The 27,812-nt window shown below is 50.4% G+C and overlaps 9 protein-coding genes across 9 annotated transcripts; 5 read left to right on the top strand and 4 right to left on the bottom strand.

Annotated features, from left to right (window-relative positions):
* Nucleotides 1-528: 528 nt before the first annotated feature.
* PFICI_10267 (uncharacterized protein) lies at nucleotides 529-2,460 on the top strand (the record flags this gene model as incomplete). The annotated part of the gene is made up of 1 exon (XM_007838848.1): nucleotides 529-2,460. The coding sequence occupies one exon, from the start codon at nucleotides 529-531 to the stop codon at nucleotides 2,458-2,460; it is 1,932 nt and encodes a 643-aa protein (XP_007837039.1).
* A 2,835-nt stretch (nucleotides 2,461-5,295) lies between these two features.
* Nucleotides 5,296-6,191, top strand: PFICI_10268 (uncharacterized protein; the record flags this gene model as incomplete). Its single annotated transcript, XM_007838849.1, has 2 exons — nucleotides 5,296-5,666; nucleotides 5,747-6,191. 2 exons carry the CDS (start codon nucleotides 5,296-5,298, stop codon nucleotides 6,189-6,191), a joined length of 816 nt encoding a protein of 271 aa, XP_007837040.1.
* Nucleotides 6,192-7,887: 1,696 nt separating this feature from the next.
* PFICI_10269 (uncharacterized protein) lies at nucleotides 7,888-9,095 on the top strand (the record flags this gene model as incomplete). Its single annotated transcript, XM_007838850.1, has 2 exons — nucleotides 7,888-8,931; nucleotides 8,997-9,095. The coding sequence occupies 2 exons, from the start codon at nucleotides 7,888-7,890 to the stop codon at nucleotides 9,093-9,095; spliced, it is 1,143 nt and encodes a 380-aa protein (XP_007837041.1).
* A 1,424-nt stretch (nucleotides 9,096-10,519) lies between these two features.
* PFICI_10270 (uncharacterized protein) lies at nucleotides 10,520-14,338 on the top strand (the record flags this gene model as incomplete). Its single annotated transcript, XM_007838851.1, has 1 exon — nucleotides 10,520-14,338. One exon carries the CDS (start codon nucleotides 10,520-10,522, stop codon nucleotides 14,336-14,338), a length of 3,819 nt encoding a protein of 1,272 aa, XP_007837042.1.
* Nucleotides 14,339-15,948: 1,610 nt separating this feature from the next.
* Nucleotides 15,949-16,712, top strand: PFICI_10271 (uncharacterized protein; the record flags this gene model as incomplete). The annotated part of the gene is made up of 2 exons (XM_007838852.1): nucleotides 15,949-15,984; nucleotides 16,050-16,712. 2 exons carry the CDS (start codon nucleotides 15,949-15,951, stop codon nucleotides 16,710-16,712), a joined length of 699 nt encoding a protein of 232 aa, XP_007837043.1.
* Nucleotides 16,713-16,873: 161 nt separating this feature from the next.
* On the bottom strand, nucleotides 16,874-18,724 carry PFICI_10272 (uncharacterized protein; the record flags this gene model as incomplete). The annotated part of the gene is made up of 1 exon (XM_007838853.1): nucleotides 16,874-18,724. The coding sequence occupies one exon, from the start codon at nucleotides 18,722-18,724 to the stop codon at nucleotides 16,874-16,876; it is 1,851 nt and encodes a 616-aa protein (XP_007837044.1).
* Nucleotides 18,725-20,312: 1,588 nt separating this feature from the next.
* Nucleotides 20,313-21,917, bottom strand: PFICI_10273 (putative 1,4-beta-D-glucan cellobiohydrolase B; the record flags this gene model as incomplete). The annotated part of the gene is made up of 4 exons (XM_007838854.1): nucleotides 20,313-20,507; nucleotides 20,623-21,092; nucleotides 21,158-21,505; nucleotides 21,563-21,917. The coding sequence occupies 4 exons, from the start codon at nucleotides 21,915-21,917 to the stop codon at nucleotides 20,313-20,315; spliced, it is 1,368 nt and encodes a 455-aa protein (XP_007837045.1).
* A 2,049-nt stretch (nucleotides 21,918-23,966) lies between these two features.
* Nucleotides 23,967-24,650, bottom strand: PFICI_10274 (uncharacterized protein; the record flags this gene model as incomplete). The annotated part of the gene is made up of 1 exon (XM_007838855.1): nucleotides 23,967-24,650. One exon carries the CDS (start codon nucleotides 24,648-24,650, stop codon nucleotides 23,967-23,969), a length of 684 nt encoding a protein of 227 aa, XP_007837046.1.
* Nucleotides 24,651-25,405: 755 nt separating this feature from the next.
* On the bottom strand, nucleotides 25,406-26,959 carry PFICI_10275 (uncharacterized protein; the record flags this gene model as incomplete). The annotated part of the gene is made up of 2 exons (XM_007838856.1): nucleotides 25,406-25,987; nucleotides 26,051-26,959. 2 exons carry the CDS (start codon nucleotides 26,957-26,959, stop codon nucleotides 25,406-25,408), a joined length of 1,491 nt encoding a protein of 496 aa, XP_007837047.1.
* Between the last annotated feature and the right edge of the window lie 853 nt (nucleotides 26,960-27,812).

Genomic DNA, 27,812 nt, shown 5'->3' on the forward strand with positions numbered 1-27,812 from the left:
CTGAGCTCAATTACAAATGATGGCTTACATGCAACCTTTGGGCCTATTTAACACTGCGGCCCTTTCAAACGCCGCTCTCAGACACCGATTCCCCGTCCCCACACTTTTATTCTACACGCCCTTCGCTCTGCACTTTATTTGTCATGATGTCGTCGCTTTACAGATGCATGAACGCCCTGTATTGATAGTGTAATCTTGTCTGGGGGGTAAGCTTTTCTACTTCTGGCAGTACCGTTACTCATGGCCACAATTGCGTGCGCTGCTTAGTTCAATGACCAAACGTACCAAGTGCTGTCCTTCTACTTGTGAAATCAGGAGGCCACGCCCTTCTTCCATTCTGAGAGCGTTGCAAGTTCAATGGCACAAATATATAAACATGGTCTTCCAATCTCACCGTCCTGAAAACGTCCACCACTGGAAACCATTAATACTTGCACATTTATTTGCCGAACCGACCCAGGGTTTATCGTGTCGTATTTGATCGATCCAATAGATACCTCTCTAATTGGGCATCTCTCACGAACCGCAATGTCTCGACCTGGGGTGGAAATACACTGGCATGCCGGAGAGCATGAAATCCATAATTTTCTTCGCATACCACAACGTGATAATCCTACCTATCCGGGATTGGGACCGCATTACTACAAACGTATCATAGACTCTCCTCTCGTTGCTTTCGGGACGCTTGACCAACAAGGGAGGCCGTGGACAACCATCTGGGGAGGTGAAGCTGGATTTTGTCGGCCAATTGCACAGGGGTTCATTGGGACCAATACGGAGGCTGACGCTCGATTTGATCCTGTGTTCCAAGAACTATTCGCAGCTACAGACGATGAATCCTTGGATAGAAAGATCGTGGATGAGAGAGTCATCAAGCCAGAAGGAGGCAAGCCAATGGCAGCACTGACGATTGATCTCGAGACCCGCGACCGCGTGAAACTCTCCGGTCGCTTCGTCGCCGGCGCCGTGACCAGCAGGACAGATGCTGGATTGGGCGCATTCCAGATGGCGCTTCAGGTCGAGGAGTCCTTGGGTAACTGCCCGAAATATCTAAACAAGAAACACATCACGCCACATTCGCCGCGCCCTGTGCTTCTCAGTGAGGGATCCGGTCTCCCCTTGCCTCTAGAGGCTGTTGATCTATTGGCCCAGGCGGATCTGTTCTTCATCTCGTCGAAACACGGCGATGAAAACATGGATGTGAACCATCGCGGCGGCCCCCCGGGCTTCATGCGGCTGTTCCGTAACAGTGCGAATGAAGTAACGCTCGTTTATCCAGAGTATTCAGGAAATCGGCTCTACCAAACATTGGGAAACCTCCAGAAGGACCCAGTGGCCGGGATTGTCGTGCCTGATTTCCAGACCGGCAACGTGCTCTACTTGACGGGACGGACAACGACACTTTTTGGCGACAAGGCGGCGGCCTACCTTCCCCGCACCAAACTCGCCGTCAAGATCGAGATTGACGAGGCCCGGTTCGTCCAGGATGGTCTGCCGTTTCGCGGGGACGTGATTGATTACTCGCCATACAACCCACCGGTGCGCCGACTGCTGACGGAGCAGGACCCGGTCGGCGCCGGCGACGCAGGATCCGATGCCATGGCAACGGCGACGCTGAAGAGCAGGGACCTAATCACGCCCACGATTGCCCGCTTTGTGTTTAAGCTACATATGAACTCGGCGGCTCCATCAAATGGTACTAGTGGTATAAAGGAAGAAGGAAAACAACAATGGTGGCTGCCAGGACAGCACGTCACTCTTGACTTTGGGCCGGAGCTCGACCGCGGGTGGTCCCATATGAATGACGGAGATCCCCAGAGTCTCAATGATGACTTTGTGCGAACCTTTACAGTAAGCGCTCCCCACAGCGGGAATGACAAGGACCCGGAAATGCAGATCACGGCCCGTAAACACGGACCGGCCACCGGTCTACTATGGAGATGGAACTTGCGCGTGCCGCTGGAATTGCCAGTCCTTGGGTTTGGTGGCGGCGAGGGTTTCAGACTGCCGATCGAGGTCATCCAAAACGCCGGGGCCAATGACGATGCCGCGGCAACTCAAAGCATATTTGTCGCCGGCGGCGTCGGCATCACACCGCTCATGGCCCAGGCCAAAGCGGTTCTCCAATCTGGTGTTGGCGACCTACGGGTCATTTGGAGTCTCCGGGCCGAGGACCTACCACTTGCGATCCGTGTGTTTGAAGAGATTGAGGGACTCGGGCCTGCCACGACACTCTTTGTAACCGGGACGGCGACGACGGAGGAGACTCGCGGTTGGGCCGATACCTTGAAGGGCGCCGGGGCTGTAGTTGTACAACGCCGGCTCAGTGCCGAGGATCTGCTTGGAGTGGGCGAGAAGGGGAGGCGGACTTATTACTGCTGCACGGGGACGGCGCTCATGACGAATCTGTCGTCGTGGCTCAAAGGGGAGAAGATGGTGTATGAGAGTTTCAACTATTGATACGGGTGTCTTGCACTGATAGGTTGATTTCTTATCACATTTAAATCAATTCATGTCCTAATGTAGCAGCTACAAAGGAAAGATTCGTGTTTATGTACCAAACCCTAGTTACCAATACTGAGTGCTGCAAATCATGAAGTCAAATTCTGTGCGGCTATGTCGTTTCCTATCACATACAATTATGGAGGGTCTTCACAAATGCCAAAGGGATATGATCGGTTAATGTTTTCAAGGGGAAAACCCCCTCCCAAATAGATAGAGATACAAACAACAATTAATTCGCTCCCATCATGGATTGGTACACAATAACCAGAGTTGTACAGAATAATATCATTTTCACCTTGTTCATGTTATCCCAGACTGTTCATGATTGATAAACACCACGTCACATATATCCGTGTTGGCATATTGCTTTCCCTTTAGTACATGATGCTAGTGATTATGAATGTCCACTGGTGCTGGACCTATAATCGATGATCATTGTTAATTTTACGAGCAATGATATCACTACAATCAACGCGATTAGTTACTATGACATCCCTTCGCCCTAGGCAAATCTGCCAGGGCTGAGCAGTTAGGACCACGATCGATTGATTGATGTAGTGACTAGTCTGAGCACAAGCTCGAACTCGGACAAATGGGCAGATAAGCAACGGTGTGTGTGTGTGTGTGTGTGTGTGTATGTGCGTGTGTGTGTGTGGGCGCATAGTCAGCAACTCAAGTAAAGTCCTTCCATATGCGACAGTCAAATGATACGATACTCCATAAGTTCGCGCGAACTTCGCACAAAAGGAATGAATGCATTACACATGCCCACCCTTATCTCTTTGGAGAATATGAAAGTAATCAGATTTTTTATTGGCGATTGCGCCTTTGAATGATATCAGATTTATTTGGCACTTTGACTTGATTCAAGAAAAGAATTTTGCGCAGAGCACAAAAACTTGTGCCTCTGATCAGCGTGCTTGTGTCATTCTCCGAGCATTCCGCAGCGATTGCCGAATCCCCGATGCTCCTCCAGTGAAGAGGTCCCGAATGGGAGTCGGCCATGGTTTCCGAGCTCTTTCCTACCCAGAAACCATCTTGACTTTACCTGTACCTGGGGCGCACGATACTAGGTCGTCAGGGGAGATAATGCCCAGATCCATCAATTGCAGTAATAAGACAGTCGCGTCTCGTGGGCTTTTGCAGAGGGCCTTTCCCTTTCATCCTTAGAAGGGGAAAAAAAAAAGAGTGTGGGGAGGTCCAGGTCGTGCCTTAACTGGGGGGCATCGACGGGACCCCCTCTCGGCGAAAACGCCGCCGTCTTGCTGGTATGGCGCCCACCAACCTCGGCCAACTGCTCCGGTCCAAGTCCGGTATTCTCCTAATAACCGCCATGGAAGAGACGCGAATGATTTCTGCGGTGAGTTGATTCTGTATTGCGTGCTTCTAGGTGTTCGGTGAAGTATACGCAGCACGTGGAATTCATTCTCCTCCAGCGGGCCAATGAATATCAATTGAAATCCCAATAATATTTTATGCTTTATAGGCTTTTGCTTTGTACGAACTAGGATTTTGAGTCACAAGAGGGGTCCTTCTGCCAGCCTGGTCCGGAAATAGTGGACAAAGGTCGTTCGTTAGAGTTGAGTTACAACTGTACTTATTGTATCACCTTTTCGAACCTACCAAGGTACTTTTCATCAAAGCGGCAGATCATATCCCGGTTTTTGTTGCTATAATATTCTATATTACATGACCATAATGTCACTTCAACTCAAATTTAGCTTTTGACATGTATTAATGATTAACGTTGAAACGGCCAGAATCAATGTTTCGAAGACTTGATCGTCTCTGCCTGCCCAACATTGCAGAGGTGTATTGGTCGGGGTATACGAAACGCTTGGAGGGGTCTAGGCTGCCTCACCTCGCCCCCACTGGAAATTCACTGCACGCAACTGCATGGATACTTGGTGGCTTTCGGTGCATTCTTAATGTACTCATAGGCTTTTAGGCAGCATTTGGTCAGATGATTGAAATTCGCATACACTCAATACGATGCCTCTTTTACTACCCATCACGGGCGTATAGAGGATGGGGAAAAAAACAATATGACAGAACGGAATGCGGCGATCTAATTCCTTGTTGCCCAGACTGACGCGATCTACCATGCAGCAAACGGCCAGCAACTGATCGCAGGGTATTGTAGGCGAATTGGGGGTGGTCTTTGACGCTGGTTGGCTTGTGTCGCAGTCTCTGTCGGGCCTAGCCTGGTTGTGCCTTAGGACCCTCTTTTAACTACTAAACTCTCGTGGCAGCCCCAGCACGGGCTTTGCTTTCCACTTTCTCGCTGCCAAAGTCACTTTTTCTCATTCCTCACGGCGCTACTTGTACCCACCTCATCACCTGGACCGGAGAGTGCTAAAACCCTTTCAACTCTCTCTCCATCTCGCCCTGAAAATTCGTTGTCCATTTGACACAAACTACCCATTACTCACCAAGAGAAATTCGGACAACGAATGCCATTGCGACAAAGTTGCCAGGCCAGTCCGTAATTGCCTTCCTTTCATGATTTGATATTCTGCAACCGTCCCGCACCTTATCTTATCTGAATCACCTGGCTTCTGGTCTGGGTTCCGAAGCCCCCGCCAAAAAAAACCATTACGCCGCCTGCCTCGTCATTACGTGCTGCTCACTAAAACGTAATTCACTCGCTCGAACCTGGCAGCCTGCTAACGCCGGTTTCCGTTCTCAATAAACACAAAAGAAAGAACCACTTTGAAGCCACTGCGCCGATACATTACATAGAGCGCACCATTGTTTAGTGTCTTCGAGTATACTTTCTAGAAACAAGCCATGTCGGACTCGCAATCACAATCATCAGCCGGCATGCTGCTCGACGAGTACCGGTTCCCCGTCCACCGGCTGCAAATGCATGATGTCGAGCCTGACAGGACCCCGCTAGTGCTTGTCGCATGTGGCAGTTTCTCACCGACGACTTTCCTCCACCTACGCATGTTCTCGCTCGCCTACGACTATGTCAAGGCGAATACAAACTTCCAGGTCGTTGGCGCCTACCTCTCGCCCGTCAGCGATGCCTACAAAAAGGTTGGCCTCGCACCGGCCCACCACAGAATACGCATGGCCGAGCTTGCCGTGCAACGGAGGACGAGGACGGCTGACTGCCTAATGGTGGATCCCTGGGAGGCCATCCACGCCGAATACATGTGAGTTACTTTGACGAGCCCGAGTCTTTTGCTGCTTGTCTATATTTGGGATAAATGCCGACTGACTTTCCCTTCCCTAGGCCCACCGCAAAAGTATTAGACCACTTCGAGCAAGAATTGAATGGCCACCTTGGTGGTGTCGAGGACACAAATGGCGTCAAGCACCCGGTCCGAATCGCTCTCCTCGCTGGTGCAGATCTCATCCAGACCATGAGCACTCCGGGCGTCTGGAGTCAAGAGGATCTCGCACACATCCTCGGCAAATACGGCGCATTTGTCATTGAGAGAGCCGGCACTGATTTCCAGGAAGCCGTTGGTAGTCTAAAGGAGTGGGAGCACAACATCTACTACATCCCGCAGACTGTAGCCAACGATGTCTCATCAACCAGAGTCAGACTTCTATCCAAGAGGCGCATGAACATCGACTATCTCGTGCCGACGGAGGTTGTAAATTACATCAGCCAGCATAACCTCTACCAGGAAGACGATGGAACTGCCACGGGAAAGCTCAAGGATAAGGCATGATGAGTCAGGCTTGCACAGCAGAGAAGCAAGTAGACAAAAAATATCGATGATCATCCCGGTCACGAATCGGGACGTGGAAAGCCAGCTGATGTTTGATAATCCTCTTACTGGGTTGTTTATTCCAGAGACGGAAACAAGCTTCAGCTGCCTTGGCCCAATCAGTGCTCGATTGGCTGGGTGGAAACAAGGAAGATAATACATGACTGCGCACTGTAGGCGTGCCGCGCTCAAAAGATGGCTATCAGACGACTCAACTGTCTGATAATGGATGGAACGGCGTTGAAGGACGAGTTGACAGCTCTGAGGATATTTTCCATTCAGCGATAATGTAAAGAAAGACGCGACGATTGATTTATAGCGACTTAGACCTCGCCAGCGTTGTCGATGACAAATCACTTTCCCGTACGGCTTCTAGACCCAGACGTACTAGGATTTAGAAGGCATGAACATATCTATTTGAAATTGTGGTATATGTACAAGATTGGTCTCTTCTTCCTGTGCCCGATTTGAACATGATCCAGGTCTATATGTCATATTCAACCGGGATTCGATCAAAAGTTTACCTTTTCATCTAAATAACTACCCCAACCATTTTGGAATGAATTCAATCTTTGTACCAAGTTCACGAGGAGTATACTCCGAGCTCGATAACCATGTCCTTGTTATATATCAGTTACGTAACAATCTCCATAGATTATTCTTGTCCTTTAGTCCTAAGCGGAACATATAGAAGGTATGTACCTCAGTCGGGGTACCAGTGGGCTGCTAGCAGTCACTGAACAAGTGTAGCAATACTGCCCACGGCATCTTATCCTTACGTGGAGATCGCCATGGATGTATGGAATAGTCTTGTCATTTTAAATGCAGCCATGAAGCACCTGAACCAGGATATGCCCCCTGGCATGTATCCGGATAATTAAGGAATATAAAGGTCATTAATGTGCAGCTGTTGCCATGATTTATTCATTGACACTTTTCGGGTGTTGTTGCTGGGGACAGACCTTAACTTGCCTAGGATGCAGATTCAGAGACGTTTATAGGCTCCAATGGGTGCATTAGTGTCGTTAGTGTCGCCCGGCACTGGACTGTTGCGGACCTTAAAACCCGCGACAAGACTTCATTGTAGGTGCCTCCAGGTGCCCCGGGCCAAGCAGTGCCCTTGGGAGGCGAAATGGTGACAGGTGATGGCTGCCTTGTCAACCTTGCATCTGTCCGCATGATAGGGCTGCCAGCTGTGTTTGTTCTCAACATGATAAATGGCTGCTGCAAGTTCGAGGCTCGGTCATTCTGCAGGTTGCTCTCACACCCTCCCTTTCCACTATTGTCTTGACACAAGGCTTGTGATATCAAAGAAGTTGTTCCTGAGCGTCTGGCCCTTCATTACCGTCGCAAAATCCCTGCGTGGTCGCCTGAGCAAGACCGAAGGAAACATTGCCCCTCTTCGGACCTACCATGCTAATAACCTTTACCCACCTACATAACCCCCGTCATACCATCACCGTGACTGACGCCCGAACACCACCCGAGTGACCATAGATAGGGAAAGAGCAGACATTTGATAAGTAAAAGGACAGCCAACACCCGCACTCATTTCGAGCACTGTCCATTCTCCTCTCTGCACCTGTGCTTTCATTCCAAAGATATAGCCAAAGTGCTGGGGTGAAACCCCGCCACTGGCGCTGGCCACCGATACAATATGGATTCATACATGGACTCCCCCAGAGACGAGGACTACGGTGCCGATCTGTACCTGGACAACTTCATGAGCAGTAGTCAAATCAGCAATTTGGACCTTTCCTCGCGGCCTCCCAGTCGTGGCAGAACTCTACCAACTCCGCCTTCGTCCAGGCCATCATCCGGTAAATTATATCAGCCCGCGCCACGATATGTGGCACCGCCAGCTTCAGAATCTAGGTGGCAGCATACACACGACCTAAATCGAAATACTCGAGAACACATCCGGCAAGACTCCCCCGACAGCATAGATTCATGGGAATCAGATGCCGACTTTGTTGATCGACGACAGGTCCCGCGCCATACCCATCAGTCGCAACAGGACTTGGCCGAGCGCATTAACAACCTGACTCGAACCATCAACGCCAATGCGGCCTTTTGTGTAGAGGTATCTGGAAAAATGGTCAAACTAGCACGCGAGAACAAGCACCTTCTTGACGGCACCATATCAACTTTGGACACTTACGTGCTAAAGCCGGGCATCGGCATGCTCAAGACGTACTACCCAAATCTCCAGGACGGTCTACATGATGGCTTCGAGGTCTTAAAGGAATACGAGGCCCAGCTCCGGAGGACTGTACAGAACTGCACCAACGGGCGCGATATGGCAAGGGCACAAGGCGTGTCTGGCACAGGCATGATGGCCTCTGGCGGTAGCAGTGGCAAGCGTGAGATGAACAGACTCAAGGATCGTCTAGTAGAACAAGACGCGCTCTTAAGGGACTCAAATCAGTACATGTTGAGGCTCATGCAGCAGAGAGATGAATTCAAGAAGCAGTTGGATCGACAAGGTCATGACAACAACAACAACAATCGAGAAGGGGTGGATTTGATAGGATTAAATGCGGATGATCCGGCCGAGACTGACCCGTCTCAACTTGATATCAAGAGTCACCAAACGAGAGAGGAATACGAGGAAGACGATGAAGAAAAAAGAAACATGACAATGTTGCAGAACCAGCTACGGGAACTACATGTGCTGGTAAGCCAGCTGCAACACGACAAGGTACGCGACCCGTCCCAGCAGCAGATAACCAACAAAGTGCATATGAGAACTAATATGTCGAGCAGGCTTCAAACCACGAAAGACGGCTTTCATCGGCCAACAACGGGAAACCCCGAGAAGACCTTGAAGCAGATAATGAGGATTCCGGTTGGACTTTGCTATAAAGTCGGTTGTTCACTGTATGATCTGTGGCTTGTGTAGACTAGTACCAATAGTATGGGCACGGAATCCTCTGTTTACCTATCTTGTTCCCATCCACTGGATATTGGGTCGTCCTGTCAAGCTATATGAAGCCGCTGACCAGAGATGCCGAGTTTGTAATGGCCCTAGCCTATGCTTTCCTGGTGACTGGCCAAGATACATGGTAAACAAATTGACGCGATCCAACAACCAACCTGCTTTGCCGCCATCAACGATATTACCACTCCCTTATTTAGAACTTTTCTGATAAACTTTTGAAAACGATGTGCCTGATGTGGTTTGAGTTGTCCACGTTTTGGTAAAGCATCGTGGTCTATATCCACAGATTCATGGGTTTATGTGACCTTTCCATTACCATTAGCACTGCGATCACTGTTTGCTGCAGTAGACTTAAAAAAAAAAAACATTCGACTTTATAGTCACTCCATGATACTTGTGTGAATACCGATGCAACAACAACAAACGACGAAACCACCGAGGTCAGGCCAACTTCAATTCCAACTATGCAGAGATGATAATTTTCACTATTCTCTACGCATTTTAGACACCACCGACTTTATCGAAAGCAGCAGCGTTCACACCGCATACCTATTTAGATCAAACGGGATGCTTGGTGCTGGTGCTCCCTTAGCAGTCTTGGGCACACCACGTGGGGCGGTAATGATGTGTCGATGGGGGGAATGCCGACTGTCGTGTGACAGCTAGGAACAGTTCAACCCCTGCTACTTCCCCAGCCTCCAGTCAATGCTCGGCCCCTCAACTATCCCCCCATGTCGCCTTAGGTACGTACCGATGCCAGGTCCGTTCGTACCTAGCTTGCAGGCACCTAGGCTCCAGTCCGACGGCAAGCGCATTGTATGACGCAGGACAACTCGGATCCATGAAGAGCTATTATGCACTTCACGTCCAACCTAGTGATCTAACAGTTATTATCCCTCTATCCCCCATTACGAGATACAATCATTGTGGAATAAAATACTGTCATACCAGGATAAATGAATCATTAAAAAATGGACCGACATATTGAAACTCTATTATACGGTTTGAGTTATTCATTTGAGCCTTAAAAGCACGGAGAATGGAATCTTGGGCTATTTGTGTCTCGGATGCAGCGATCTCTCCATACTTGCAATAACATGTTTAGATGCATTGTTGTTGTTCATGCGTCGTCGTCGCATCCTAGCTTTCCCACCCATCAATGATGGAAAGTCATCCTTCCCAGGACTCACATCTACTCATCATCATTTTCTGCATTCCTGCCCATCGGCAACTGTTCTTATCCCAGCGAGCCATGATTCCTTGGCGATAATACTTCTACTTGTAACATATTCGGGCTCACCGGAATACCCTCTTCAGGAGCTTTGGCGAAGCTTGGTCTGCGCCTGAGATGGCACGACTCACGACCGTCATCGCGGCGGCAGCGGCACTGCTCACCGCGACAGCCACTTACGCTGAACCGCTAACACCGAATCACGAAGCCGGGCGATGTGCCATACGCGGCCACTGCGGAAAGAAGAGCTTCTTCGGAAAGGAGCTACCATGCCTCGACAACGGATTGGCAACCGACCAGTCAGATATTGACGATGACTTTGCCCATGATCTTGAGGCCCTCTGCGGCGCAAAGTGGAAGGACAGCAAGGTCTGCTGCAACCGCGAGCAGCTCGACGCTCTCAAGTCCTCCATGTCCACGCCGAACCAAATCATCGGCTCATGCCCCGCCTGCAAGGACAACTTCTACAATCTGTTCTGCACCTTTACATGCTCGCCCGATCAGTCACTGTTCATCAATGTCACCAGAACGCAAGAGAAGAATGGGAAACAACAGGTCCTAGAGCTGGACCAGTTGATCTCAAAGGACTACGGCACAGGCTTCTACGATAGCTGCAAGGATGTCAAATTCGGGCCTTCGAATTCCAAGGCTATTGACTTCATTGGCGGTGGTGCGAAAAACTACTCGCAGCTTCTCAAGTTCCTCGGCGATGAAAAGGCCATCGGATCACCCTTTCAGATCAATTTCCCTACGAGCTACTCCGAGCCAAAAATGAGTCCCAGGGATATGAAGCCAAAGAAATGTAACGACGAGGACCCGGCTTACAGATGTTCGTGCGTAGACTGTCCAGCAGTGTGTCCAGAGCTACCACGTGTGGAGCGTGGCGGATCCTGCAAGGTCGGCGTACTGCCATGCTTGACATTTGCCTCCATTTTCACGTATAGTGTACTACTGTTCTCCCTAGTACTTGTCATCGCTGGCCATGTTGCTTGGAGACGTCACGCTCGAAAGCAGAGCGAGCGACTCCAGCTCCTTCAGGCGACCGAAAGTGATGACGATGACGAAGGTGACTTGGTCCGCAACGGAGCAATGTATGACCGCCCCCAGAACTATTACAAGATCAACACTTGGTGTGACCTTGCCTTCAGTAAACTCGGCCATGTCTGTGCCAGGTTCCCTGCAATCACCATCTTCACGAGCTTGATAGTCGTCATCGTGTTAAGCGTTGGCTGGGTCAAGTTTGACGTGGAGAGGCAGCCTGAAAAGCTCTGGGTGAGTCCCACGTCTGCCGCAGCCCAGGAGAAAGCATTTTTCGATGAAAACTTTGGCCCGTTCTACCGTGCCGAAAAGGCTTTCTTGGTCAACGACACTGGCGGCCCTGTCTTGAGTAGCGATGTCATCGAGTGGTGGATGAGCCTCGAGAAAGAGGTGAAGCAACTTAAGAGCCCTAGCTTCGGAGCCAGGCTACAAGACGTGTGTTTCAAACCAACAGGTCCTGCTTGTGTGGTCCAATCCGTCGCCGCATACTGGGACAACTTGTATTATGATAAAGACTCTTGGAGACAGGATCTTCAGGAGTGTACCAGGTCGCCTGTCAACTGCCGTCCTGATTTTGGCCAACCGATCGAGCCAAATATGGTCCTCGGCGGCTACGCTGGCCTTGACGATGTTGTTGATGCTCCTGCCATGACTGCAACCTGGGTCGTCAGCAACTATCCAGAGGGCAGCTCTGAGATTGCCCGAGCTAAGGACTGGGAAGTGGCCTTGAAAGAACGGCTGTTGCAAGCACAAGACGAGGCTGCTAACAAGTTCGGACTTCGGTTGTCTTTCTCGACCGAAATCAGTCTTGAAGAGGAGTTGAACAAATCAACCAACTCCGATGCCACCATCATTGCCATTAGCTATCTCGTCATGTTCATCTATGCCTCATTGGCACTTGGGTCTACCAGCATGACGGTTCGAGAGCTGATTAGGAATCCAGCTGTCTGTCTTGTCCAGAGCAAGTTCACTCTTGGCTTGGTTGGCATTCTGATTGTCCTGATGTCGATTACTTCATCCATTGGTCTCTTTTCGTGGGCAGGTATCAAGGCTACCTTGATCATTGCCGAAGTCATTCCATTCATTGTTCTTGCGGTTGGTGTCGACAATATCTTCTTGATCGTTCACGAGTTCGAGCGGGTAAACATCAGCCACCCCGATGCCATGGTCGAGGAACGAATCGCGAAAGCACTAGGTCGGATGGGACCGTCCATTCTGTTCTCTGCCATCACCGAAACAGTTTCCTTTGCTCTTGGCGCTTTTGTGGGCATGCCCGCTGTCAGAAACTTTGCTATCTATGCTGCTGGCGCAGTATTCATTAATGCACTACTGCAGATGACTCTCTTCATCTCGATCCTATCCCTGAACCAGATACGCACAGAGGATCACCGAGCAGACTGCTTCCCCTGTGTTCAGGTTAGGGCTGCCAGAGTCCAACTCAACGGCAACAACTCTTCTGGACCGCGGCCCTATGATGTTCCCGAAGAGAGCTGGCTCCAGCAGTTCATTCGCAAGCATTATGCGCCAGCCTTGCTCGGCAAAAAGACCAAAGTTTTGGTCATGGTCGTTTTCACGGGATTGCTAGCTGCAGGCATTGCATTGATTCCAAACGTCAAACTTGGCTTGGACCAGCGCGTTGCTCTGCCAGACGACTCATACCTCATCCCGTACTTCAATGATCTGTACGCTTACCTGGACACCGGCCCGCCAGTCTACTTTGTGACCAAAGACTTGAACGCCACCCAGCGAACGCATCAACGAGAGATTTGCTCCCGCTTTACTTCTTGTGATAGTTTGTCGCTCACAAACATACTTGAACAAGAACGTAAGCGGCCTGCCGTCTCATACATCTCATCTCCGACTGCCAGCTGGGTGGATGATTTCTTCCTCTGGCTCAACCCAGACTATGACACCTGCTGTATCGAGGGACGTGAGACATGCTTTGCAAACCGGAATCCACCCTGGAACATCACCATGTCTGGCATGCCTGAAGGTGATGAGTTCGTCTACTACCTGAAGAAATTCTTGGCTTCACCCACGGATGATGACTGCCCGCTTGGAGGTCAGGCCTCGTACAGCCAGGCAGTCGCCATTGATGACGAGCGAAAAACTATCCGAGCCAGCAACTTCCGCACAATGCACAAGCCTCTGCGCAGCCAGGACGATTTCATTGATGCATATGCCGCTGCGCGTCGCATTGCAAATGACTTCCAGGCTAATACAGGCGTGGAAGTCTTCCCTTACAGCGTATTCTACGTCTTCTTTGACCAATATGCCGGTATTGTCAATCTAAGTGCTACGCTTCTCGGATCTGCAATTGCAGTCATTTTTGCCGTGGCGACTCTGCTTCTTGGTTCCCTCTTGACGGCTTTGGCTGTCACTGTCACGGTCGCCATGACGGTTGTCGATATCATTGGTGCCATGGCCGTGTTCGACGTGTCTCTCAACGCCGTGTCACTGGTGAACCTGATCATCTGTGTCGGCATTGCCGTCGAGTTCTGTGCGCATATCGCTCGCGCCTTTATGTTTCCATCAGGCTCTGTAATGGAACGAGCTAAGAACCGTTTCCGCGGTCGTGACGCCCGCGCCTGGACTGCGCTTGTCAACGTCGGTGGCTCCGTCTTCAGCGGCATTACAGTTACCAAGCTACTGGGAGTATGTGTCTTGGCGTTCACACGATCCAAGATCTTCGAGATCTACTACTTCCGTGTCTGGCTCGCACTTGTCGTTTTCGCCGCCACTCACGCTCTCATCTTCCTCCCAGTGCTTCTTAGTCTGGTGGGAGGTGAAGGCTATGTAGACCCGGAGAGTGAGGGTGGATTAGTTGAGGACCTGGCCAACAGAAGGTACAGATCTCTTTTGCCCGATGACATGACAGACTCAGAGGATGAGGACTAGGATGACTCCCTGTCGGGAATTGATGGGGCGCAATCGGACGACAGTATTGCAGACTAGGAGAGAAGATTGCACCCGGTGAGGATTCCTAGGAGCCGATCAGCACGGCGACAGCGAATAGACGATCAACTACGCCAGATGTATACCTCCATGACAGCTACAGGGACGGCGAAGGCATTGCCTTGGCCGGAGCAAATGGCGGTAGGATGCGAAGGTGAAGCAAGACAAGCACGTCGACTGCAACGCAGAAGAAGAATGCAGGGGATGGGAAACAGTTGATAAACGTTTTTACTGTTGTAAATTTTCCCCTTCTCAGCCTTGTTTAACAATAGATGTACCGGAAGCGATAATAATATAGCGTGGATTTGGTCATATCTAAAGAGTCTTCTGTCCTTGCTTTTTAAAACAATAAATTGGTAATCGCGCTGGCTTGAGCGAGCAATAGAAATCAAACAATAATGAAAAGGCTGTAAATATCACGTATACCAGCAGTCCTACCTACATGCCCCTGTGGTGTACATTTTAGATAATGAACCCAATTGTGTATAGTGGATATGTAGGTAATTCGCTAGGCTGCTATGTAGGCACTGGCCCCATACCCCAGTCAGCATGCGACTCGACTATAACACATTTCGTTTGTGGTGCGCCTTTTACCATGGACACGGACAAACCCTCCCAAACGGTAAGCGAATCAGGTTGGCAGGATTTGCGGTATGGTCAAAAAGATCTGAGCTTCAGAATCTTGCAAGGGGGAAGAATTTCTCGGCACGTTGCGAATGAAGACCGCCCATAGCAAAGCTGAAACGGACCTGCGGGGGGATCAGGATTTTGGGGAGTCAACCCCTTGGGGAGGGAACCTGAGGGGAGAGGGGCGCAAAGTCAGTACGAAACAGAAACTTCAAAGAAACATTTTCCCTTGGGTGGGGGCCCCTGTCACGTTCCTTGTCGTCTACTGTGTATTCAGTGATGCGTATTGAATATCTTCCTAAAGGACAGGAGATATAACTTGATTGAATGCATGTTTGGAGTGTATAAAATGCAAGATAATCTGAAACGTGGTTGCCGAGGGGGAAAAAAATACACAGCAGTATAATCACTATTCCACCCCCACACTCCAAGGCCCCTCCCAAACCACTTGATCACCATATCTTGTCCTTGTCGCACGCGCCTAGCGATACTTCTCAAAGCCATGTACGTCTCAGGTTGTACCACCTTTTCTCGAGGGTGCGCGATACCGGATTTCGTAAATGATTTGTATGGGCAAGCGGCAGAGGAAACAACATGTGGCTTGCGTGAGAATATCAGACGTTTCCTCGGCAAGGGCTGGGATGGGCCATCCTCTTTGTGTGTGTGTCTGTGTGTGTGTCTTGGAAAATAGTCAAAAGGAGACGATGTTTCCCACGTTTTATACTCTTGGGGTCAAATAGATCTCTGTCAAAATTGATTCTGATTGTTTTATATTTCAGATCGTGCTTTCAACTACGCCATACATTGTACGAGATACGAGTCTAGGAAGACCGAAATTGAGGATAAACCAAGTGACGACAAAGGCCAAGGATTGAATTTCAAGACACGCTTTCATTTTTTTCTCTCTATACAATATCAAGACCAACATGTCAGGTCTTTGCAGCAATCGCCCAGAGGGCTTTGTAAGTTGGCTTCAACATATACAGACTCGTACGAGCCCAAACTAACCAAGCTCCTTGTCCTACAGGGCCCAATCTCTCAGCTTGCCGACCCTCTTCCTACTCAATGCTTTTTCGACACGATACTCGTACCGACTCCAACATGGCTCTACATGGTTGCTCTGCCCATACTCTTCTTCCTCACGCCGAAACATTACAACCGGTCGTCACCCATGTCAAGAAAGTGGTGGTCATCTCTGCTCTCCAAATCGACATGGCGATCGAGCTGGGGACGCATCCTGCTCTTTGCGGCCTACTACTTTGTCGTGGCCGTGCTGGTGCTCATGCAGACGGTCGAGGTGATTGGGCTGTCCCGGATCGACCTCGGCGTGGGCCTCGTGCCCTTTGCCTACGTCGGCTTCGCCGGCGCCGCGGCCATGCAGGCCACCGACGGCGTCTTTCGCCGGGTCCGCGGCTACTGGGCGGCGGCCGTGGCCCTCTGGGTCGCGGGGGGCGCCATCACGGCCCTCAAGATCACGGGCGTGCTGGGGCTGGGCCTCGAGGGCTCGCTCGCGCGTCAGGATACGACGTATGCCACTGTCCACCAGTTTACCGATCTCATCATCCTGGGGTCGTTCTACGTGCTCGCAGTAGTGGCCGAGATTGCCGTCATGGTTGTGAGAAGGAAGAATAGGCGGAGCGAGCTAGATGATGATGTAGTCGAGTTGAGAAGCGAGTTTGATTGGAAATGAGCAGGCCGGCAGAGAATCCTTCCTGCTTGTATGTAATTATGATTGTATGAATATTTGTGATACAAGGGTAAAACCGGGGCGTTGGTGGTATGATTTTGGCAAAAGATTTGGGTAAACAACGAGTTTCAACCCCGGTACAAATTCGCCATAGAAATGAATACTCATGCTACAGAGCAAAGCAAATCATCACTTTCCCTCTCAGCATAGGATGATCTTTCATAGCCGCACACTCTCGTCGTAAGCTGTCTCAACAGATTTGTAATGTGCATGTGATGAGTCGAGTTATACTCTGAAATAAGCTGTACGGCAAGAGCCAGGGCATCTTCGGGATGGAAATTGAGTTGAAAATGAGCTCTGAGAAAGGATACACCAAAGTAGCCATTGTGTCGGGGAACTTTGCGGCCCTGTCCTATGATGTCGTAGAAGCGCTTGGGGCTGCTCCCCTCGCTCGGCCGTGGCCTCAGCAGTAAGATGACATCTTGCAAAGCTTCCAACTCCCGCCCTCCGGTAGACCATACGACCCAGTCGCCATACTCTGCCTTTGAGGGAAGATGTGCAAAGGGCAAATGTTTGGCTTCATCTAGATACAAGGTGTTCATGTCTCGAATGTCGACGGCTGGGATCTGTGGTGGCCACTTGGGATCCGTGGTGGATCCATGATCAGACTCTGTGGCTTGACACAGCCTGTGAACCCCTTCCGTGATGCGAATACCAGCCCATTGCCGATCTTTGAGCAATCGAGACGGCGGTGCGGCTTCTCTAGAAGGCGTGGGATCGATGCTTCTTGCCTTGCATGCGTTACGTGCCGCATCCGCGTCAGCCGTAATCTGGAGAGTTCTGGCGACACGAGCTGCCAATTGTAGCCCGCACCTAGCATACCATGAGTCGGCATTGTTGATCTCAGGTTGGGGGAATTGCATGAGCTCCAAAGCAATTTTCCACCTTGACTTGGGATGGTCGAAATAAATGTCATCGTCCCTAGACTCGGATGACGAGGATCGGGATCCAAGGCCGTCATCCTGTCGACGGACACTGTGAAGCCCGCCGACAGTGGTGTCCAAGTGCTCCTGTACTCGGAGCTGTGGTCGGGGAGGCGAGTCATTGCGTACATGTGCAGACTGCGTATCGCAGGCAGAGACGACAGGTGGCAACTCGCTCCATGCTCGAGTATCATGCCCACTTGAATTGCAAGCATGCGACGCTGGGCCACGCAAGCCGCTGGCTCGTAAACTTGATCTCTCATGCGCGCGAGGGGGATGACTTGAGCGTGGGCGAATATCGGGCCTAGCCACTGGTACACGGTTCAAGCCACAATGTTCCGAAAGTCTTTGGTGCGAGGAAGCGCCTTGCGGTCCCCAGACGCGAGTATAGTACGCCTCTTTCCGTTTTCTGATTGCCTCGATAGCTTGAGGTAGTTGTGCCATTTGGCCTTCATGGTATGTAAGCGGTCGATCCCGCACCGACTCGAGCAACTCAGAGACGAGATCCTCAAGGCGGTCACTGGCACATATCCAGGACCTCAGTGCCAACGTGTCAAGGAGCTTTTCAATGTCGAGAAGCTGACTCAAGGAGGGCACCTTCGGGTCTAAATGGGCGCGCACCTGCAGCACGCGCCCGGCGTCGCGGTACACGTGAGCCAGCCTCGCCACCTGATGTCGCGTCTCGGACTCGTCCTGTCGATTTATGCAGAGCTCGTCCATCCAGTAATTGACCTCCTGGCCCACGTACAGGCTGTGCTTTAGAGTTTTCCTGAGGACAATCTCGCAACATTTTGTGATCTTCACGGGCCTGTGGTTGATGATGACGGTCGTGGTGGCAAGACTGGTATCATGACCCCCATCATGCGAGATGACATGGTATTCTGGAGCGTACTCTCGAGTGCAGACGAAGAGCTCGCACTCGAGCTCACGAGGACCTGGATCATCGTGATCGTTGATGATCCTTAGTAATCGAACCTGTTGCCTCGTATCCGTCATTGGGATGTTTCGAAACATGTCGATCTTGCGAGCCATGGTGAAAGCACTCCAACTTTTGGAGTTTACCAATAAACACGGAGGAAAATCAAGAATAAAAGAATGACAAGGTCGGCAAGTTTAGTGTTGCAAGAAGACAGAATTTACTATCCTAAACAGACTCATGACATTTAAATATTGATTATGGCGGACAGGCAGACATTGGTATATTTGTTTCTCAGTTTCGGTCCGAAGGACAAGTATGAATGGATGTATGCAGCTTGCCGCAAACCTCCTTGATAAAATTGCGACTGTGGACCGTTTCTGGAGTCCTGCATGATGTGACTGTCATTTTTTGCTCTGTCTGAAGTGCTTTGTTTTTTTCGGGTCGAGCAGGTTGCATGTCCTGGATGTATTGCATTGGTGGTCTCCCAAAGAAGAAAAGCTGGCATGTACCTCACTGGCATGAATGCGTACTGTGTAGCATCAGTCGCCGGCAAATGTTCCTCGCTACGCGGATAGCTCAGAGCTCAATCGATTTGGGGGAGGGGAGAGTTCATGTATCCCTCCTATAGGGCTGCTCGGCTCCAGGGTTGCAATCGTTCGTGCAACGACATTTGGTGAAACTGCCGTATTCTAGAACCAGCCTCTTCTAGTCAAAGGGTTTGTCGAGCATGCACATTTACAGACAAAGTTCATGCTCTTCCAAACTCTGAGTCCTATTCCAATTTGACCGTGTTTCCTTTCGAGGCCTGTCTGTCAGAGAAAAAGCAATTTCGTCGCATCATCGAGTCTCCAACTTCGTGTCGAAAACAGTTGCTTTTTTCGCTTAATAAAAGTCTTATCATTGGCTGTGTATCTTAGTGAGTCAAAAATCATCTCATCGAAACATGACCACAGTTGATACGTCGTTCTGGGTAGTTGGATAGATCGGCATTCAGCTAGTAAATACTGGGCAGCAAAAGTAGCATATACGAGGGACAGCATTTCAAATAAGCATTCTCAAAATATATTTTCTGCCAAAGAATGAATGTTTGTCTATGCACAATCTGTTGTCCGGACTTGCAGATAAGGCTGAAATGAACATGGGTGTTTTTCGATCCAGTTCCAGGGAGAACCATTGCCACGTCGTCCTATCCCTTTAAGCACGGAAAATGGTACATTTTCGATACGTACCGAAATTCCACTTTTTGGACCAGTTAGAATAAAGAATTTAACATGGGATATCTCGTCTTTTGTATAGAAAAAAACCAGACCCGCGTATTTTCGCGTATATCTAACAAATAATGCTAGAACAGCTGCGTGCAGCTGTTTAATTGATTTCCTTCGACGCGTTGCTTATACTTGCAAGCAGCTAAGCTTTTTATGGCGTAGCATAGCCTTAGCCGGAGATTCTCATACGTTGATTGGCTAGAAAAGTGGGATTTCGGTACGTATCGAAAATGTACCATTTTCCGTGCTTAAAGGGATAAGCAATATCATACATGTCCATTTTTTTTTCTTTTTCTCTCCCTCGTCCGCTTGGCATGCCTCAAGTACGTTGTTCAATCTTCTCGGAAGTAACATCCCTATAGCCGTGTGGATCTCAACCACACGGTCCAATGGGTGAGAGAGATATCAAAGGAACAATTCTTTTCTCTCGGCATATTTAAGAGGCGGTGAAGGTCGAGTTGATGGGACCAAAGCGGATGTTGCTGTAAATGACCTGGTCGCTGGCCTGCTTGGACTCGACATCCGCAGGCACACCAGACGTGGTGTCGCAGCTGCCGCGGGCAATGCCGGGCGTCGAGGCATCCTTGTCGAGAGGGTAGCTGCTGTCGAGCCAGAGCATGTTGGCATAGTGCTGCAAAGGTGATCAATTGTCAGCCGAACAATTCTCGATCGGGTACTTTTCACCCCCACCAGGGACCAGAATAGGTAGTGAGTGGGAAAAGGCAAAGATCAGAGGATAAACTTACGTCGTCCCAGACTGACATGACCAGAACCATACCCTTGTCGAGAGCAGCACCCATCTGCTTGAGACCGCCCTTGCCCGAGAAGTCGTCAGTGTCACCAAAGGCCGTCTTCTGGGCGGAACAGTACGCGGTGTTGATCTCGTTGCCGCTGGTACCAGAAATGGTGGACTCGGAGTTGGGAATGAGCTTGCCGTTCTGGACGTAGTAGCGCTTGATGCTCTCAAGGTCACCGCTCGAGCCCTTGATGAACTGCGTCACGACGCTGAACTTGGAGCCCGTGTCGACAGTCATGCCCGGGCCGTAGAAGTCCTTGACTCCCTGTCTGTACGAGTTGAAGTCACAGCCATCTGGGTCGCAGTCTCCGGCGTAACGGGTGCTCGAGTATGTTCCACCGCAGGCGTCTCCCGAGCAAGAGTGCTGAGCGTTGTTCTTGCAGGGGTGTGGGGTGTAGGCCGTGGAGATCTTGTTGGCCTCTGTATTATTTGTCAGTCATGTATCTCCCAATACGCCCTCTCTTTTATTGTCTTCTGTGACTTACCCCAGATATCCATCTCGGCACAGCAAGAACCCATGGCACCAACACCGGCGTTGTCATCGTTAGTGGAAGGTGTCCAGGAGGCACTGTTGGCCTTGCCATCGATGAACTTGAGGTCACGCGGGCACTGAGCATCGCAGTACCCTGTGCCGTATTTGGCACCGGCCTTGTTGGTCGAGTACTTGGACTTGCCACCATCTTCGTCCATGGAAACAAAGTACAAGGCTCCGTTCAAACCACAGCCGAGCTTGGACAGGTCGACATCAAAGGTGAACTCGTTGCCCAAAAGCTTGAACATTTGGTACTTGTCGGCTCCGTTCATCAGGTACATACGAGAGCCAATGTTTGTGGCTGGTATCTATCAGTCAGCCTTCACCATGTCTGAAGAGTATGTAGAGGAGTCATTACAGTATTGGCCCTTGGTGACAAACTTCAAGGTCAGAGCATCGCCGCTGGTCGATGCGCCGTAGGTGCCAGAGTAGTCAGCACCGTCGAGAGCGCAGTTGGTGGCACACGAAGCAGCGTCCTTGCAGATGGTCGAGTTCCACTCGTTGCCGGTATAGCAGTTGGTATAGCCATTGATATCGTGCAGCCATCGCCAGTTGGCGTCGACAGTGACCTCGCCATTGACCGTTGTGCAGCTACCACCAGCGGCGCAGTTCTTCCAGGTCATCTTGGGATGCGTCTCGGTTGTCTGCGTGCCGACAGCCTGGGCATCGCCAAGGGCCAACAGGCCACTGATGACAGCGATTTTCGAAATCATGATTGCTTCGTGCCGATTTGACTGCAACAAAGAATGGGTGAGAGAAGAGACGGGATACTCTGAGTGGCTGGTGTCCGGTGAAGAGCGAGATGAAAACTCGACAAGAGCACATCATGGCCAACTTTATACATTTCCTGGGGGCGAGAGAACAGTTTTGCGTGAATTTCCCAATACGGATGTCGGCCTTTGTTTTCCACAGACCTCGTATGTAGAGTATCAGCAGCGGCTGGACACATCGGCAACTTGGGCCTGCTTGCCGGCACAGTGCACGCTTCCTGGCTGTAATCATCATCGTGGCGATGAGCTCCGAAGAGATACCGATGATCTGTATCTTGACCTTGTGCGGCAGGAGAGAGATAAGCGGGTCCTGAGTATATGGCTTGATTCTCGCTTGGCCTAGAGGTTGCATGGACGTGCCGAAGTGCATAAAGTATCCCCATGGGGATATGAGTCGATTAATCTGTTCTAGGACATGAGCTCAAATTCCTGTCGGCACACGCTCAGAACCACACAAGACCAGAAACTCGTTGATAGAATTGAGCTTGGAGCCTCTTTGGAGCCTCACCAACGTCAATTGTGTGTAACCATAGCTATTATAATGTAATTTCTGCCCTACTGTAATGAATCATCTCTGTTTGACTTGGCCAAGACGTTGAACTCTGACGCTGGCCAGTTGTTGTATCTTGGCTTGGAGCAATGTACACCTGAGATCTTGAGCCCCTTTCTTGGCTGGAGTCTAAAGTCGTCTACCGTCCATCTTAGGTAGGCCTGCCCAGATTGTATTTGATGGCACTATGATGGCACAGGGCAACTTAATATGCGTATATATTGGAACGCATTACTGGCCGCATGAACGCTATCCGAAAGCCAAGAGGTATAGCAAGCGAATGGGATATCTCAAATCCGGTAGTTCCTGGATCCCTTGCCAAAATTCGTGATTTACGCCTATTTAAGCATATCTTGTGATTGCTGTACATGGGTATGGTCGCAATAACCCAAATGACAGAAGATTCTCTCCCATAGGCCACCGAAAGGTTGGGTGTTTTCCGTGAATGGTTGTCATATCCAACCTGTAAGAGAACTGGCGTTACTGGGTCTCACACACAAGACTTGCTTCTTTGCGGACAAGCTCAATAAGACCGCTCTCGGAGACGTCTAATGGCGGCTAAACTTGAAGCCTCAACAGGTCGAAATGAGCAACCTATTTCGGCAGCGCGCGGTCGTTAAGGGTATGGTTGCGCAAGGATTCCCCTCAATCCGACTTGGAGAATGCAAACAAGCTCGCCGCCCGCTGCATGCTGTGCGAATCGAGGACCAATAACCTTGACCGCCAAGCCCTATCGTATAGGAACGTTCCGAATGAGCCATGATATTTATAACTGACATGGCAAAGTGCCTTCCGGTTAAATGCCCATATCGCCCAATGATTTTCTTGGCCCCGAGGGAAATTCGGAAGGCAGCCTAGATCGACATGTGTAGCCGTGGACATTACGGCACCACAAAAGCCCACTTGAACATCCATTATCTCATTTGATTACTCGCATCTCAAGGATTAAATTGCGCATCTAGCGCACATCGAAGGCTGCCGGAGATAGATTGTTGTGAGAGCTGAGTTTAGCCTTGCAGGCAGCGTTGGCTTTTGTATCCGTCTCGTAATGTCACATTCGGAACATGACAATCTCTCGGAAGCCAATGGACTTGAAAGAGCGATATTGCTAGGAGAAGAGCCGTGGTGAGAGCAGGAGGCGAATTTCAGGCCTCCAAATCACACGACCAATCTTGAGATTTCTTCTCATGTCAGGACCTTGACCAGTTGATTCATGATGGGCCGGTTCATGGAATTTGTCAAGGAAGTTTCTCGCGCTGTATATGTCGTCCGATAAGCGCGGGTCATGCTCCGATTGGGAAATGCCATGTCACATTGGCAAAAGGCAATTCTCCCAAGATTGCGTACGCGGTAACCGCTTAGTGGCTAGCCCACAGCCAACGCTCTCTTTTGTGGTTCCGTCTTGAGTTTTGCAAGCAGCGCCATGAAGATCTGATGTCTCTTTAACGCGCTTCTCCACTGCCGTCGTCAGGAATGCCCAAGGTCCCCAACTTATCATCCAGCCACCTTGCGAGCTCCTCGGCATGTCGTCTCATTTGCACCACGGCGCTAGATCTCACGCTGCCCGCGGTTGCAAGACTGTTCGTGGTAGGCGCAGCGCTGACCACGCTCGCAACTTCACTCGGGCTGCCCAGTGGTGGGCTCGAGTGTGACTCCGCTGTGCCTGCCGTTTGCAGTTGTTGCGAGCTCGGAACTGCAAGACTTTGCTGGTGCTGTGACGAACCGGCCAGTTGGGACGAGTGAGGTTCTGCCTGCGCACCAGCACCGCTCTGGGACGGCCCTATGCAGACAAAGAGCAGACCACACTTCAGCTTCCTGACGACCAGAACCCCAGCGCTCAGCTGTATTGTGACGGCGGCTGACTTGGCCTCGCTTCGTGATTCTTGCGATCCTTGCGGCAGGGCATCGCTGACGGCCTCGCCCGAGGAGTAGATGCCCCATATAGAGGCGGCAACGGTGCTCTGCGTGCGCAGGGTGCTGACGGGGTTGGTCGAGGCGTGGGCGAGCAGCTTGCCAGACAGTGTACTCAGCAGGGCGGTATGTATCTGCGGCGAGAGGTTCGAGTGGAGAAATGAGGTCAGACGCTTGGTCAGAAGAAGGGGTGGCGTGGGCGCTGAAAGTGACATTTCGTCGTCTGGTGGCCGTGTATGCTCGTCAGGGATCGTGGAGGGGAGTGTTTTGGGCGGTCGAGGAGGTAGGCAACAGGTTGTTTGACCCAAGTTCCCCCGCTACAAGAGTTTCGGTTCCTTTCACTGCTTTGGTGAGGTATTGTGTCTCCAATGGGTTTGGTATAGTTTCCTCGTGTTGTTTTCTATGCCTTGTGCTGTCAAACAATGTCGTGTTGGCTTGTGCTTTGACGTAGTTGCATGAAATTATTGTTGAGTTACAGTGAAAGAAAGCAAAGCTGAAGCTGCCCATGACGATCGGGAGTTCAATTGGGCCCCCTCGACTTCGTCACAGGCGGCTGGTGAACAGGGGGGGAAGTGCCCGCTCAGTGGCCCGTGCATTGTCTATTATCAAGCGACTATTACTACTGTGTACAGGTGTGTGCACCCTATACGTTAGGTAAGTGTGTAGTTGGCCAAGCTATTAGAAACGGGGAATATTCCCAAAGGCCCCCAAGTAATACTCGATTTACGAGCAATTACCTACATATATGATGTAAACATATTTACTCTGTTTGACACAACTTTGAGTCAGCTCATTGCTTCAATCACGATGAGCAAATGCGCTAAAAGACTACCACTGCTGGATACTCTTTTGTATTGTTTCAAAGCTAACAACAAATTCTCCCCTCAGCTCACATACTCTCGTCCCTACCCAACCCCCAGAAGATGCCATGAGAAAAACTCAAATGCTACTACACCTTTGTACATCAAGCTCATAGGTGGTATCCCCATAGGAATTGCGTATGTCTTATGTTTGAACTGTCGACCTCCTTGCAAGTTTGTTTGATGTCGGCCAGAAGATTGTCCAGCGGTGTAGGATCCGGCTTGGGCTTTGCGAATCTGTTGGTGGTTTGCAAGTAATTGACCAGCCCCTTTGTGTACTCCTGCTCTGCAATCTCCTCGTCTTCGGCCCTCTTCTCACGCTTCCACTGCTCAATCTGTACGTGTGTCGTAGTGATGGTTGCCTTACCCTCGTCCTTGACGGTGCGGAACTTTTGATACAAGTCTTGGCCCTCTTTGTACAACTTCCAACTCATATGCTTCCTGTCATTCGGCGTGTTCCGGTCCGCCAGGTCGAAATACTCCCTGCGTGCATAGAGAGAAAACACAAAGTTCTTGAGCACATCTGTGTACGGCGCCGCTCCTATTGTAGTCGTCCACTCAGCCTGGGTCATTTGCCGAACCCTGTCAAAGTGGCGATTGGCTATGTGGGTTTCTATCGGGTGAATCATCATTGACGAGATGACGTCCGCGACTGCGCGGTACTCACTCGTAATGGTGTAAGTCTGATCTGGCTGGAGCAAGAAAACGAGTCAGCAAGACATAATCTTTCAAGACGGACAGAAAAGTAAGCTTACCCCAGGTGGATGCATGGGATCGCGCTCATAATTGTTTCGCAGCTCTGCCAGTGTGTGGGGTACACCCATCTGGGGGGCCATGGCTATCTGATCCAATGAAGGGTCTTGCGTGTCGTCGAGTATGCCATTATACACCCCAGAGATGTAGTTGTGCTTGAAGTTGCCCAGCTTGCAAAGACCAAAGCTTTCATGGGGTGTCTGTGGATGGCAGAACCAAATGGTTCTTGGAGTAATGTTGCGATGAAGCACGGTCATCCAATCGATATTGGCATACTTGGTGACCCAATCATTCTCCTTCACGTCCCAGTCTTCGCGTATGCCATCGTGCAGCCAGGCCAGGGCACTGAGCAGAGAGCAAAGAACATGCCAGCAGAAAGCCTCGGGCAAGAATGGCTGGGGCTCTGGCTTTGGGTCTGGGTCTTGCCCCAGTTCAATACGTTCCTGTCTTTCTCTTGCCTCCTGGTCAATCTGGATCGCTGACTTGGCCGTGTGCCTTGTGTCAAAGAGCATGTTCTCTAGAGTTCCCGCATTGCAATAATCCCAGATGAAGAAGTCGCGCGGGGGCAGGGTGAGGTTTGCATTCGGTGCCGTTTCTATCTGGATCCAGTCAACGAGGTTGATCAGGTTCTCGTGGTTCAGCAGGCGCAGTATCGAAGTCATGATGTTCCATTCATTTGGATGCAATATGTGCGACAGTGGTGTCGGATTGCCCTCGGCATCTTGAAGTCGATGACTAACATCGCGAGCAAGGAACTCGAAGCGATCACTCTTTCGACTGACTTTCCAGAGACCCGGGAACTTTTCGGCTCCAAACTCGTACTTTAAAGATCTGTTCAAAGCTGCAAATTGTTCAAAGGGCTCGAAATCGATCTCAGGAAGAGGCTCATGTGAATCGGGTTTGTGGACCATGTTTGCAAGTAGCATCTACGATATCACTGCGACTGAGGGCGTGTGCAAGAGAAGTGTGTGTGAAAGAGAGAGGAGAGAGAAAAAGACGAGAAAGTCTCTTTGGCTCAAGCAAAGAAATTGAAGTTGTGCAAAGTAGTCATTTCCACAGGAATGAGAATATTGGCATCCGGCCTTTGTCTCATATCCGCGCAAAGCATCTTGAACATTCCAGACAAGACGAGCGCGTGGTGTTCTTTGTTAGGAATGAGACCCTGTAGCTGAGGCAGTAAGAGACAGCATTCTTGTTTCCCAAGCACCGCTGATGCCAATAGACATGGTCGCTAATGGAGGCCCTTCTCACGAGCTTCAAGGCGACGAGAGGGGACCGTTGTCAGTCACGCAAATTCGAGTAGTTGAGGTTGAAGCCCAAGGTTGGCACAAGAGCCTCTCTGCCTCCTCGCCAGTCTGACTCCACGCCTACGGATCAAGAGGATCTTCAACGGAGCAAAAAAAGAATCTCCAAAATAGAACTGTGGTTGTTTCCATCCATCAATGGCTTGCTGGAGTAAATTATAGAATGTGGCATGCAGTCATTGGGCAGCCTTTTCACCAGAGCTTTTTGGACTCTTTGTTTTTGCCATGAAAGCCGCGCGCTTGGTTTAAGGTTGGATTCGGTGGGTGGGTGAGCGCGCGCGAATGCAGCTGCGGGAGAGCTGCATGGCGAGTCGATAATGGTCTTGCACAAGCGCAACGCCGGCTTCCCGTTCACTCACGCTACCTAGACACGAATAGCCTGCACTAGTAGATCATAGAATGCTGCTTCGGGCGACTGACGGCCAAACGTCTGAAAGATCGACATACAGTTTCGATCCAA

This window comes from Pestalotiopsis fici (genome assembly GCF_000516985.1).
Source record: "Pestalotiopsis fici W106-1 unplaced genomic scaffold PFICI_Scf_7, whole genome shotgun sequence".
NCBI lineage: Eukaryota > Fungi > Ascomycota > Sordariomycetes > Amphisphaeriales > Sporocadaceae > Pestalotiopsis > Pestalotiopsis fici.